The sequence below is a fragment of the Pseudogymnoascus verrucosus genome (genome assembly GCF_001662655.1).
Source record: "Pseudogymnoascus verrucosus strain UAMH 10579 unplaced genomic scaffold scaffold_7, whole genome shotgun sequence".
NCBI classification, from domain to species: domain Eukaryota; kingdom Fungi; phylum Ascomycota; class Leotiomycetes; order Thelebolales; family Thelebolaceae; genus Pseudogymnoascus; species Pseudogymnoascus verrucosus.
The window spans coordinates 352906-367050 of record NW_017263658.1 but is presented as its reverse complement, the minus strand read 5'-3'; the positions used below and the strand labels follow the sequence as shown (position 1 = coordinate 367050).

General features: G+C 51.6%; 6 protein-coding genes across 6 annotated transcripts; 1 reads left to right on the top strand and 5 right to left on the bottom strand.

Annotated features, from left to right (window-relative positions):
* Positions 1-171: 171 nt before the first annotated feature.
* Positions 172-2638, bottom strand: VE01_02893 (uncharacterized protein). The gene is made up of 4 exons (XM_018272397.2): positions 1874-2638; positions 1648-1815; positions 1200-1596; positions 172-1145 (listed from the first exon to the last, which is right to left on the bottom strand). The coding sequence occupies exons 1-4, from the start codon at positions 1998-2000 to the stop codon at positions 530-532; spliced, it is 1308 nt and encodes a 435-aa protein (XP_018133324.1). The 5' UTR covers positions 2001-2638; the 3' UTR covers positions 172-529.
* A 1981-nt stretch (positions 2639-4619) lies between these two features.
* Positions 4620-5768, bottom strand: VE01_02892 (uncharacterized protein; the record flags this gene model as incomplete). Its single annotated transcript, XM_018272396.1, has 3 exons — positions 4620-4964; positions 5114-5387; positions 5443-5768. The coding sequence occupies 3 exons, from the start codon at positions 5766-5768 to the stop codon at positions 4620-4622; spliced, it is 945 nt and encodes a 314-aa protein (XP_018133323.1).
* On the top strand, positions 5603-8758 carry VE01_02891 (uncharacterized protein). Its single transcript, XM_018272395.2, has 2 exons — positions 5603-6324; positions 6454-8758. Exons 1-2 carry the CDS (start codon positions 6086-6088, stop codon positions 8546-8548), a joined length of 2334 nt encoding a protein of 777 aa, XP_018133322.1. The 5' UTR covers positions 5603-6085; the 3' UTR covers positions 8549-8758.
* VE01_02890 (uncharacterized protein) lies at positions 8725-10100 on the bottom strand (the record flags this gene model as incomplete). Its single annotated transcript, XM_018272394.2, has 2 exons — positions 8725-10024; positions 10084-10100. The coding sequence occupies 2 exons, from the start codon at positions 10098-10100 to the stop codon at positions 8797-8799; spliced, it is 1245 nt and encodes a 414-aa protein (XP_018133321.1). The 3' UTR covers positions 8725-8796.
* A 190-nt stretch (positions 10101-10290) lies between these two features.
* On the bottom strand, positions 10291-11286 carry VE01_02889 (uncharacterized protein). Its single transcript, XM_018272393.2, has one exon. The coding sequence runs from the start codon at positions 11238-11240 to the stop codon at positions 10398-10400; it is 843 nt and encodes a 280-aa protein (XP_018133197.1). The 5' UTR covers positions 11241-11286; the 3' UTR covers positions 10291-10397.
* Positions 11287-11345: 59 nt separating this feature from the next.
* VE01_02888 (uncharacterized protein) lies at positions 11346-13809 on the bottom strand. The gene is made up of 4 exons (XM_018272392.2): positions 12748-13809; positions 12475-12692; positions 12186-12420; positions 11346-12140 (listed from the first exon to the last, which is right to left on the bottom strand). Exons 1-4 carry the CDS (start codon positions 13037-13039, stop codon positions 11536-11538), a joined length of 1350 nt encoding a protein of 449 aa, XP_018133198.1. The 5' UTR covers positions 13040-13809; the 3' UTR covers positions 11346-11535.
* Positions 13810-14145: the final 336 nt, after the last annotated feature.

Genomic DNA, 14145 nt, shown 5'->3' with positions numbered 1-14145 from the left:
GTCCGACCCCTCCATTGCCCCTCCTTCGCGATGCGATCCCCTCTTTGGAAATCCTATTCTCACTTCCAGACAAGAAAGGTTATTAATGTTGTTGAAGGATGAGCGCGATTGTAAATCACAGCGGAATCATGGAGTTCAGTGCGCATGTATGCATATTCTGAACAGGTTCATGTAATAGAAGTTTACTATCATAGTAGGTTTCTTCCTCTATCTATGACGCATCCCACCCCACCGCGTCCCAAAGACCTCTCCCTTCTCACATCCCATGCATACGAACTCACTCGCCGCATTCTCAAGCCCACAAGCTATTGTACAGTACAAATCCCATCCACGACCCCAACCCAGTAAAAAGAAAAAAAGCCACCCATCCTCGCGTTGAGGTACGGTATGGTCCATCCGTCCCAAATCCCGCCAAAAAAAATTACAAAATAGACAAAACAAAACAAACCCAGAAGGCCGCAGGACAAAGCGTAGCCTCATGACAATAGACAAGTAGCAAAACACGGCCTTGGCCCTCCACAACGCCCTTCTAATACGCCCTCTTCATCGGCGGCGGCGGCGGTGGCGCAATCTTCCTCCCCCTCGACGGCGGCGGCGGCGGGGGTCCCTTCTTCACCACCCCTCCTGCCGCCCCATTCACATTCACCCCATTCACCCCCCCTCTCAAATTCGCCCAGCTCGCCTTCCTCGACACATCCCCCCCACTCCCCGCAGACGTAGCAGGGCTCACACTCCCCGCCCTCGGCGAGCGATCCGTCCCACTATACGCCGCCGAGTCATCACTAGGATCCCCAAACAAATCCGCCGTGCGAATCCGACTCGTCGGTCTCAAGCGATCCCTCGCCACTCCGGCGTCGCTCGCGAAACTAGCCTGGCGACCAGGGGGCGTGATATCGCGCCTGGGGGACTCGATGGTGTGAGCGCGCGCAAGATAGGGGCGGTTGGATGGGAGAGGAGGAGGGGCTTCGTGGGAGGTGGTGGGGGAGAGATATGTTGCTGATGGGACGCGGGCGGAGGAGCGGATGGCGGGGCGCTGCTGGTCCTCTGGGATTGTGTCTTCGTGGGCGGCGTAGCGCTCTTTGTAGGAGTGTGCGGTGTTTGAGCGGGAGCGGTTGGCGCGGGTGGTTGACTGGGCGCGTTTTTGGCTGCGGGGGGTATGTTAGAAGGGCTCTTGGATTTGGGGATTGTGGACGACTTACGCAGCAGGCCAGTCGCGCTTGAGACGCATGAGCTCGTCGCGGCAACGATCATAGTACTCCAGCTCCGCATCGAGGAACGCGCCCAGATCCGCCACGCTATCCTCCTCCGCCTCCTTGATATCCTGCATACGCCTGAACACGTCCTCGCTAGACTCTTCATACTTCGCCTTCTGCGAACGCAGCTCCTCCTCGCTGCGGAAGTCCTCCTTCTTCGCCTTCTGCATCTTGGACAGCGAGGCGTCGTAGGCGAGGCGGCGGCCCTCGAGCTTCTTGCGCGCGGCTTGGTATTCCTTCATCTGAACGAGGGAGCGCTCGAGGGATTCGAGCCAGCCGGTTGTGGCGTGTGCGGTGTAGGTCTCTTGGACGCGGGCGATGCGCTCGTTGGTTCGTCCCATTGCTGATGGATGTTAGTATATGCATCTCCCTAAGATATCGTGGGTAGACCAACCGATGAGACAATTGCCAAACTCGGAATCGGGCTCGAAATCGTCGCCGTGGTTCGCGAGGGTCTGGCCAAAGCGCGCAACGGGGAGGACCTTCTCCCTGTCGTCGCCTTCGTCGCGCTTCGAGAGCGACTTGATGTATGCGGTGGTCGATTTGTGCATCTTGTCCATGCCTGTGTGTTGTGTTAGCAAGGAGACCTCCTTACTCCTGGTGATAGGGGCAGGACGAACCATCATGGCGCAGCTGCATCTCGGTCTCGAGACTGCGGAATTCATCAGACACGCTCGTCTTGGACTCGGCGCCAATCTTCTCGCCGGCCCATTGCTTCACGCGATCGAGGCGCTTGTTGATATTCATGGCTGCGGTTTTGTGAGGGGTATAGCGTTGATTTGCTGGGAAGGTATGTGTGTTGCCAACTTTTTGGCGATAAGAAAGGGGTGGACTGGTGTGTCGTGTGCTCTCGTTTTGATGCCAATTGATTCAGTTGTACGTGTATTATTCGGTAGTAGTAGTTGAGCGAGTGTGTGATGTCTCCGACCAGCGACGACAATGGGGTATTTGAGTGTATTGTATGTGAGTTTCGAGGGGGGTGGTGGCCACAATTAATCTAATCTAAATTGTTGTAGTCTCTCTTGATGCGGGTGCAGGGTGGTCAGGTTGTCAGTGGCGACGGCTGGGGTAATAAAGGAAGCGAGTGGATAAATTAACGATCAACAATTAACGAGCGGCGGTTATTGTACCAGGATGGTAATATATAGAATCAACGATCGTCGTCCAGAGTATTCTGGGAGTGTAAGAAGAGTGAGTAGAGTTGGTTTATTGGTGATGCGTGGTTGAAGTTGGTGTATGAGAGAGGAAGAAGGAGAGCCAGTGCTTGGGAGGGGATGGGGAGATGTTGAGGCAGGAGATGATGGGCGGTTGATGGCCGGCCGGTCGATGGGCCCCCGATGTCGTTGCAGCTACCACACTAATCTACGACGGTATAATGTAAGAGAGTGGAGACAAGAGGAGACAAGAGCAAGAAAGAGCATTGAGCATGAACAGGGACAACAAAAACAAGCTGTTTCCAATGTTTCTAGTGTATTTAGTGTATGTACGGGTACTTTTTTAGTTTTCCAATGGTCCCAAGCTGCTACATCCACGGTTCGATGAATGCAAATAGCCAGATTGACTCTAGATTGACGCCAGATTGACAGCACATCCAGCCATATTGAGGGTACATCGTCATACTGAAATAGTCAACTCTACACGGACTCGGCCTCTCTCGTATATTATTTCTTATTGCTGTGCATGTACACCTCGTACTATTATCCTCTACTGGTGGATATACACGTTACAACAACTACTACATAGTATTCTGGGTTCACATACTACGGAGCACATATTTCTCTAGATTCACATACGACACCCTTCCTTGCTTTCCCCTGTTACTCCAGACCATCCTCTTCCTCCCCACTATACCCCGTACTGCACCCCGTATAACACACTCGCCTCCCTCCTCCTACCGTCCTCCCACGTACAACTCCCTCCCACGGCGTCTACGCGTCTGCAGTGGCGGAAGCCCTTCCCAAACGAATGGCCAGCATCGGGCCTCCTCACCGGCCTGGCCCCCCATCTACGGCCGCTGGGGTCGTATCGAACACGCCACGTCCCAATGGCGATCGAGATGGCGATTTCTCCTCGACCACCCAAACCCACCGCGTATACCAGAGTTAGGTACGGTACAGTAAATCTAACTTGTTTCAGGGGCCCAGGGGTAAAAGTACTAGAAGTAGTAAGGAACTCGACCGATCGAACGGCTTGACGCCCACTTGGCGCCGTTCACAGCGGTATCCACACTATATGCTACTCTAATACCTAGCACACCTAGCGGCCCGATAAGCCAATCATTCCCCCTTTTTTCCAAAACTTCCCCTCAACTGCGATCTGCTGCTCCCAGCCAATTCCAGACCCCCGAGACAGAAGAAAGCACGAACCGTTGAGGGATCCGCTCATACACTAAAGTATGTACTACACAAGTCCCTTTCCAGAACAACCTAGTGTACAATCAACCATATTCTACCTACCTAATACCTCTCTCCTCCACTAGCCGTGTCCCCTCCCTTTCTTCCCTCTTTCCCTCTTTCCCTCCACGACTGGGACAAGAATAGAAACCTCGCCGCCGTCGCCGCCGCTGCTCGTGTCCGCTTTCAGCACCATCCTGTTTCCTCCCTAGAACAAAAACTCTTGAATTCGAGTGGAGAGAGGCACTTGCGTACCACCACCCACTGCTGCGCCGATTACGGGTCTCACGTGATTGCTTCATATCTGTTTCAACGCGGCCCTGACGACGACCTGGTAGCCGCTGGCGAGTGTCGTCGAGGTGAGTTGTTGGGAAGCAAGCGCCGTTCCTTCGCTGCTTACTGCATGCATTTACAGGCGCGCGCGACGCTTGGTTTGGGGGAGGGTGATTATTTTTGTGACGCTGAGTTCACCGGTGAAGGGAAAGTGTTGTCGTCAATAGAACAGCGCATCGAAGGGCCTCGTCATTGTTATTGTACGTGTACTCGTACTTGACGACTCCTCTCCCTGTATTCCGAGATGGGTTACACTCCGTCCCCTGATGTCTTGCACAGCCCCATATCACGTGTTTTATATCGTATCGTTGGTGACGCGGTGGGATGGGGTTGTATGATAGTGTGATTAGACGGGGGAGGAGGAGATGAGAGGGTTTCAGGAGGAAGGGGCGAATGTTTATAATACTCGTGCGTGATATCTATCACTTAAATCTGCCGGTTGAGGGTCTGAAAAGGGATTGTGCAAAGCTGGGAACTGATACCTATGGTTGGGGCGACGGAGCCAATCCCACCAGCTTAGCCTCAGAGCATTCATACGTTCTAGTTACTCGGAGGCTAAATTTCTAATAAATTTCTAAACAATTAAGAACATTCGTAACACTCACAACAACACTCCTAACCCATCTCTACCTCCCCCTCCCTACCCTCCCCTCGTACAATTCCACCCCCCCTCCCCCACCACCACCTGTCCTCCCGCCGCTCCTCCAAGCGTCCCACTAACGAAAACCACAAGCACGGCACAATACGCCGCCGTCGCCGCAAAGACCTGGTCCCTTCGCGCATTCGTCAACCAGCCGACGCAGACGGCGAAGAGGACTGTCCAGCCCCCCAACATGCCGAGGAGGGCGAGGCCGTTGTGCACGAAGTAGAGGGAGGCGATGGAGCCGAAGAGGAGGATGGCGGAGAGGATGGAGGAGATGATGGCGATGGTTTTGGCGAGGGTGGATTCGCGGATGTAGGAGGAGTGGGGGTCTGTTGATGTTGCCTAGGGGGTAGGTGTTAGTGTTAGTTTTGGTTCTGTATATCTGTTGTGGTTTTCGATGGGTCGGGGGTTGTTAGGGGAAGGGGAAAGGGGGGAAGGAACGTTAGAAGGTAGGAGAAGTGGAAGGAGTGTTACGAAAGGAAGGGACGAACCGGAAAGAAGCCGCCGAAATAGTTTAAGATAAACTCGGAGAGCCGGTCTTGATCCGCTGGCACGCGCAGAGCGACGAGATCATACGGATCATCGAATCTCTTCTCACTAGCCCCCCAAAGCTGCGGCGCACCGTACTGTTTCCCATTATGCGTGTCTAAGAACCATTCTCTCATGCCCTTTATAGTCGTCGCAGCTGGCGGCTTAGAATTCAACAGCGTCTGGTGGACAGCGAGCGCTTCATCTATTTCCTCGGAGTTAACTTTGAATCTGCGCCTAGATATTGAACGAGCGCTTATGATACTCTTTTATTTTCGACCTGATTTTCAACGCAAGTTCGAGTTTCGTAGCCTGTCCCAGATTCGTAGGGTTCCCATCCGCATCTCTCTCCGTTGCCAGACGCTCAAACGTACTCCACTCAGTATGACAGCTCCGCACTTCTTCCGACGTTGATATTTTATCCTCCTCATCGAATCGATCTTGCCGCGCCTCTAGCTCTGCCACTTCCGCCTCGAGGAGTATTAGATTCCTCGCTGACAGCCGATCGAAGCGCCGGAATATCGTAGTCGTTCTATCGGGGTCCGAGGCGAGTTTGTGGGCTACTCGAGGGAAGCCATTTAGGGGTTTCGCGGGCGGCAGCTCATAGCCTTGATTCATTTGCTGCTTTACATCGGAAACGGGGTTTGGGTCCGCAAGAGAGAGGTGGGAGACTTTGAAGATGGTGATGGAGAAAATGGAAGTTCATCTGTGCTACCTCATGCAGCCTTGCTAGATACGCCACATCTTGCAGCCCAACCAAGACGGCTGCGCCTTAACATAAAGCTATACTTGTGCCCGACAACTCGAGTCCAATACTATTGGCCGTATGTTACGTCAAAACTCTTTTCGACTATCGATCTTGTCATTTTGTTGTGTTTCTACAAACTTAATGTTTCCGTCCCACGACCTGTTTACGCCTATGCATGCTATAAAAGATGAGTGAGGCGGACACACAGTCTCACATCCTCAAAGAGCACTTGGATTATGTTAATCGGAGACACAAAGGCACATTTAGTTGCATACACTGTTTTGATGACCCCGACTGTGGGGATTATGCGTCGCGAGAGAGTCTATGGAAGCATTGTTTAGAGAACCACAGCCGGTGGTTTCCTACGAGTAGTGATAAACTCTTGAGATACAGGGAAGCCTACGAGGACGTATGCTATAGAGCGGCGTATGTATATTTGATATCTCCTTCCATAGCTCCCCCTGGCATTAGCAAGAGCTATTAAGTTGGCGCTTGCTACCTCGGATGTTAATTCAGATAATGGACGAGGTCGAAGACTGACATTATATTGTACAGGAAGGTCAAAAGCACGAATCCTGTCGACCATGTGAATGGCAAGCTTGCGCCTAGCGAGTCTGTCTTCGCTTCCTCCAACCCGCCGGGCCCCGTGGTTAGCTCACGAATCCAAGACCTCGTCCCTGAGCCCAACGAATCCCTCTCCTCCCCTTACGACCAAGACGATGGCGAGATACACCTCGAATTACCATCGGCCCATCCCGCTAGCCATTACACCGACTCTTTCGACTCGGTAACCAATCACGAAGACAACCTCCATAACTCCTCTAGCTTGCACGACCCCTTGATCAACAACGAAGATGATCTCCCTAGCTCCGCACGTCACCAAGCTGATATTGCGGGCGAGCCCCTCAAGGTCGCCGCCGGTCTTCCGTGGCGGCAGCGGCTGCCGCACGTCGAAGTCACGCACAACCATATCCCTCTCCACAGCTACCTCTGCGACTCTTCCAACTTGCCAAGCAACTACAGAGACGATACTAGTCACAATAGCAACTACCGAGACAGTACCCGTGACGATGACAGCTGCAAAATCGATGTCGCGATCAGCTACGGCCCTCGCGCCGGCTTCTATAGCGGCATCTCTAACCTGTTTAACAGGAATAAAAACAAGATCCGTGAAGCTAGCAGCGACCAAACCGACATTCCGGCTGAGCACGCTAAGCTTGCCTCTGACGTTCTAAGCAAGCACCAGCACGCTCTGATCGGAAGCCCTAAGGCGTATAGTGAGAGTTCTATTAGGACCGAGCGAGGTAAACCGATAGAGCCGCCTAGACGTATCTCGCAGCTTGATATTATGCCTATTTCTCAGGGGCTACTCGTTACAGAAGGAAAAGAGATATATGCAGGTCTAACAGGTCAAGGACGCCCAAGGGGTAGCAAGCACAAGGGGGCGGTTGGCCTTCGACATCGAGAGAACCCCTGTATATTCTCACTAAATGCAAAACCACGTGAGAACAGACGAAAGGTTCTCCGAGTCCGAATCAATGGCCAAGATCATCTCACCTGTCCCGATTCTGGATCGGAAAAGAACATCATTTCGAAAGCTTGCGCTGTTGAGCACGGATTCCGTATTCGCCGAAAAACCAAAGACATAAAGCGATTCGAAGTTGGAAATGGAGATATTGTGTGGTCAATCGGACGGGTGTTAGAAACCGTTGGGCTCCCAGGCAGCCCTCTTTGGCAGAAGAAACGTCGGTTTTATGTCCTAGAGGACTGCCCGGTCCCTCTGGTTATGGGAATGAAGTTCTTAAAGGAGGCCGAGATTCTCACCAAGTATAGACACCTGCTTGAGAACTGCCCGGCTGAGATAAGCAACATCCCGTCACTGCTGTGGATTGGATCCCCCCGAAGCAGGATACGATGCACAATTGATGGGCGAAAACTAGAGGCTGTAGCCGACACTGGATCAGATCTTAACCTCATGTCCCTAGAATGCGCAGCGAGGGAAGGGTTTCGGATTGATGCGCGCATAGAGGCTAGGACCACGATATTGCTTGGTAATAACAAAAAGATAGAGACTCTTGGGCAGGTCTACGTCTCGAATCTTACCTTGGATTGGCGTGAGCCAGAGTCGGATCTTCCTGAACAATCACCACACGCACCTGCAACCGACGAGCCGCTCGAACCTGATGGTCACGGGAGTGCAGACCCATCACATAGAGACGGGGATGATGATTTATACACGATTTTTCATGTCGTCAAACACTTGCCATGCGAGGTAGTCTTCGGCCAGAAATTCCTCGATGATAGAGATGCCTTCAACAAGTGGCCAGAGCTGCTCGACATCCCCCCTACGAAATGGAGTCGACAATTCGGGAAACGTCAGCAGCAATTCGAGTTCAAGATCTACATTTCTGAAGGTTTCTCTTTCCGAAACTTTCTAACTAAGCGGAAGCCAGCTGTTGATGTAAGGGAGCAGCATGAGAGTAATTGGCATAATGAGCTTCATCGTCGGTCGAAGAATACAGAAGAGAAGATTGGGCTGTTGCCATTAGGCGAGCAGGATGCAGCCCGAAGGAGTGAGGCGAAGAAAGTACGAGACTGGCATTTTGCGCATGCTCGTTGTCAGTTCTGCAATAGTAGGTCTGCCACATAGGAAGGGGAGGAGCAAGCAAATAGGGTTTAGGAAGTTGTATTTATCATATTTTTTTTTATATACCATCTCGGATTCAAATTTAGCGTTTGTGACGGATTGAGCGTCGTCGGGTTTCATATATTTCAATGTCATTTTTTCGTTAGCTTAGAATTCGTCATTTTTACGAACGGCCATACCCCTATAGTTGTAGACTAGAATAATCAGAGAAACGCTTCGTTCTTCGACGACCCCCATAACGCTCAAATCAATTATGTGCTGTCTACTGTGTGGCTCCAAAGCCGGTGGACAAGCCAATGGACCGTATATCTTTTCGGGGAGACACATGGGGGTACATGTTTATACCAGTCAGTTTCGGTGTATCTCGTTAGCCCAGATAGCATCCAAATCGATTCCTGACTTTCTGGGTAGAAGCCGCTGTTTTCCCAGTCAATCAAGCCGGATAGAGTGTAATTGCTGCTGCTGTCGTCGAGCTTAACCATGATATTAGCCATCCACACGTCGCCATGAGTGAAGACGCAATCCTCGGATTGGACAGGCAGGAAGCTGCGGAGGAAGGTGACCCATGCTTTGCTTGCTCGGGGACATGCTGAGAATTGAAAGTCTTCGAACTCAGCGGCTGTCGTCATAACCTCGCTACTTCGATGTCCAAACATGAAATCATTCTTCACGCCCTCCCCATCCAAACCACCGAGTCGTTGTGCGCTGTTCTTTTTCAGTTTGCGGAGCTTGAGAAATATTTCGTTTAGCTCGTGTTGGATCGATGTCTTATTTCTGTCTGTAAGGTTGTCCCACACCTTCTCTAAAGTTATAGACGGTATAAGAGTCATAAAAATGACATGGATCCTGCCTAACTTTATAAACCCATGTGGCTTTGGGGCGGGTATATCAGGTGCATGTTTAGCTAGGTATTGCATCGATGTGTATTCTGTGTGATCATTGTAGCCTCGAACGACTTTGACAGGAAGATCGTCATTGCATTTAAGCACAACGCCTCTTATAGGATCTTCCCACAATTTATCCGGCTGGGCGAGCATCCGCTTTATAGCCTTCATAAGGCTATCTGAAGAGTCTAGTAGTACTTGGGAGGACTCAAGTGGTTCTAGAAAATTAGACAAAAATGCTATCGCTTCGTCAGACAGCGGGTGTATAACTATCGCAGTTTTCGACAATGCGATAGCATCGGCACAGAAGTCCCGAGAACCTAAAGGGGGTTGGGGTCGGATAGGTGGAGGAGGTGGCAACTTTTTTATTTTGTACTCTGCGCCGCTTGCTGTAGATGCAGCAAGCTTGCCCTGTCTGCGCTGGCTATAGTCCTCTGGGAAGATTGCAAGTAGGTTCATCTCAGGATTAAGCTTAAGCGCAGCCTGGAGGATTTCAAGAACTTCTTGGTTCAATTTGACGATGCGTTCATTTGGCTTAACAAGTTCGGGGAATTCGAGGGAGTCGAAAGACGCGCTGGAGTCAGAGCCGCGATTACTAGAGATTTTCGACAAATGTTAGTAGGTGATTATACGGGGTTTAATCAATTCCCTAACATTTGGGCTTCGTCCATATTTAAATGGCTATGGGCGAGACTTCGACGATGCTCAATAGAGATACTGAATCCAGCAACCTTGAGCGGTTAAATTGGGCTCGTGGAGGGGTATCTCCCATACCAGCCTAGCCTAGAAGAGAATATAAGAGAAGAAATCAAAATGCAGAAACATCTTCATGTACTAGAGTAACACATTTCTAATGTCCATGGATAATAGTAACTCTATAAATGCAGCTATAAAATCGGGTTGTGTGGTATACAAGTGATGTAATCTGCCAAGCACGTAAGGCTCTCATATGTATTCCACGGATTTAATTATAGTATTGCTTCAAGAAATTCAAATATATCGTCAATCTCATCTGGAATCTTATACCAATGCCCCAACCCCGCATAGCATTTCCAAGTCACCTGCATACCAAGTGAGGAGAGGCACTGGACAGCCTCCTCTCCTAGCTTGCACTTCACCTTCTCATCATCTTCCCCATGGCACAAGAGAACCGGCGTTGTCAAGCTCGTCCTCTCTTTACTCGGCGTCGCAGTATCCAGCGACAAGATATCCCTCACCAAACCGACCGCCATAAGCGGCGGCTCTATCACCTCCCCATCTGCCTCATCATCAGCGAAAGGATTATCTTCCTCCTTAACCGGCGCCACAACATCCTCAATATCCTCCCTAAACGGCAACCACCCACTCATCCCAAAATACCCACCTAACGGAAACTCCAGACTCAGAAGAGCAGCCATCGACATCGCACACCCCTGACTCAACCCCCCCAGCACAATATTCCCCCTTGGAATCGTCTCCAGCTCCTCCGCAATAATAGACCGTACATGCTCCGCCGACTCCACCAAGCCCTGCACCTGCGTATCCCTGCGATGTGACGGGTCCGCTACAGAAGCGATATCGAACCATTGGTTTATCACTGCGCGGCGGAAGGCGCTCGAGCGCCGTTTGCGGGCGTTGGGGAAGATGAATTTTGTGCCGGGGAAGGCGGAGGTGAATGTAAGTCCTTTGGAGGAGATGCCTGTTGAGAGGAGCTTGGTGCCGAACTTTTGGCCGTTGTTGCCGAGGCCGTGGAGGAGGATGAGGGTGTGTGTGTGTGTGGATGTTGGGAGGACGATGAAGGGCTCGGGCTGGTTTGCGGTGGACTTGGACATTGCTAACTGATGAGATTATTTAGCAGACTGGCAGTATAAAGCTGAGATGCTCTTACCCGCAACCAACAACCAACCAACAACTCCAGGCTCCAGCATGAAACACAAACTCGCTGTTGGATCACGTGAAGACACATGAAGTCTGCATAAATGTAGTCCACTATAATACATGAAGTAATTGTATATTCAATCATATATCGTAGATATTCATAGACAGGGCCTTTTTCCAATATGTAAACAAACATAGCTCACCCCTTCCTCATAACCTCCACAACACCCCAAACCTACATAGCCTAATTTATGCACTGCGCTTCAGCGAGTACAGACCCCTCTCAATGCTGTTCAACAGGATATATCCGCTCTTGAAGTATGGGTACACGCTCCACGAGCCAAAGAACTCGACTTCACCACCAACCGCATCATCCTCAGGGTGGCAATCAAAGAAGCCCACCTCCTTGAATCCCTTGCCGGTAGGGTCCTGAGTAACGGAACTAACATCGACGATGCGCAGTCCGGAGCCGTAGTTAGATTGGTAAGACAGACCATCGATAATGTACTGGTTGTGGTCGATAGACTTGACTGGCGACTGGTAAAGTCCCTTGTAGGCTGGCTTGGCGAGGGTGCTGACGTCGAAGATGTACGTCGTGGTGTGGCCGTTTGCGGCCGCACCGGTCTTGTCCATCTCATCGAGCTCGTCGTCGAGGAGGAGGTACGCCATGTTCTCTGGATCGATGATCCAGCCCTGGTGGGTGTAGGAGGAGCCCGAGTATGGAGTCTTAGAGATCTGCTTAGGGGCGGACTTGTCGGTCACGTCCACGATGGTGAGGGTGTCTTCGTTGTAGTTGAAGCAAACCTCCTTTCCATTGTACTGGGAGTCTGGGCCCTTGTAGATGACGCATTGAGCTGGGAGAGTTAGACTGGGCTTTGCGTGGGGGGTTAAGGGCTCACCATCATGCACGTATCCGTCTTCGCTCGCGCAGCCGGGCGATGTGGGGTTCGCAGGGTCTGAGACATCGACCATGAAGAGGCCACCCTTGCATGACGTGTTACGTCCAGTACCGACAGCGTAGATCATGTTGGCCTCCTCGTGCGAAACGATGTTGTGGGAGCTGCCGAAGCCCTGGAACCACGCCGTGAGATCCTTCTTGATATCAAAGACTGTCGGCTTGGTGACCGTTAGAAGCTAGTAGTGCCGTTAGAATATTATACCGTCAACTCGTTCCCAGGGCTGATATACTTTACGAAGGTCAAAGACTTGCAGGCCGTGCCCTGGAGCTTCAGATCCAATGTAGACATATCCATCAACGACCTTCATGTCACGCCAAATGCTATTCGCTGTCTGGGTGGGGAGTCTGCCCAAGTACTTGATCTGGCCATCCTTGGTGACCTCCACAAAGGCGGTTCCGTCGGTCTGCCCAACGGCAGCAAACTCACGGCCATCGTCTGATGTCCAGCCTAGATAGTATTTCAGTCAGCTACCCGTAAAGCCCAACTTAGTCAAAAGACATACCCCAGATATCATTGCCTTCCTTCGTCTTGCTTCCCAAGTCTTCGTGGCTCGCAAAGGCCTGTAGGTCCACGCCGTTACAACTGTACTCGCCAGCCTTGCCATTGGTACAGGCCTGCACCTTCTTGGTGGACTTCCACTTCCCAGCCGCGAAGTACCCGTCGTTGCGGAGCTTCTCACGGGACGACACCTTCATGTCCATCAACCGCTCCATGGCCACATGGTTGGCGGTCTTGATGCTCCTGCTGGTGACCAAGGTGGCGACACCCAGAGCTGCAATGATAGAGAGCTTCATGATGGCGGGGTATCTTGAGGATCGGAACAAAGCAAGCAACGTCTCGTGGATATGGGAGTAGAGAGATGGCGGGCAATGGCCTGACTTCCCAGCCTTATATACCCATTGCCCATAACACTACGGAACTATAGCCCCATCCCCAGCACATCCTGACGGCTATGTAGGGTCATCGACCTAAGCAAAACCCGGCGGTAGATGCGATGATCATTCATTGCAATCTACGAAAGAGATGCACGTACGGACGCCGAAGCAAAAACGAGGCCGTAGGGCCGGCGATCCATACTCACAGCTGACAGAACGAGATGCACTTACTGGCTCCGTCACCGCACCCACCATGCCCAGAACTGATAACCTAATCGCATAAAGGCAGGAGGGACGTTACAACGCCAGATCGCGTGCGCGAGGCTGCTTGGCAGGCACGGGGTTGTTGGGTGAGTGAGGCAAGTCCGTTGTGACCACTGTAGTCGCCAAGAGAACCCCGCCAAGCGTTTAGACCAGAGCTCTTTCCTCAAATGGATCGTCTCCGGTTGTTTTGCGGGGGATTCACTCGTCAGAATCTTTAAATTCCACAACAGGAAGCTTGTTAGTGCTGATAGCACGAGCCGCGCCTTTGCCTCGGTGTGTACCTACTGGAGTTAGAACGATAATTTGTTCTGTTTGCATCTGTCAGATACTCAGCACTCGGCTACCCTGAATTTAAGGTGGTGCGCCACTGCGGCAGTTGGGCATCGTTAACAAATATAGTATGGACTAGCTTCATCCGGAAGTTCGACGACGTCGTATGTCAACTATGGGCTGAGCTCAGAGTATTTCCCTTTCTCACATCAATCGCGCCGTTCCAAATCAAGGAAGACTTAAGTGAAGGCCGTATGACCTGACTGTTGGGGAACATCGTCGGCCAAGATGCCAAGGGTCCTAAGGGTCAAAAGTGGAGAAGATATAGTTGCTGCGGTGGTGGTGGGGTGGACTGAAGGGGGGATATGTTTGGGGTAAGGCCGTGTTTGTCAACGGGGATGGAAGCGATGTTATCACGGTGGCGCATATGCGATGGCTGGGATTGCAAGTTACACATCAGCCGGAGGTCTTGGGGAAATCCTTCCTCGTCA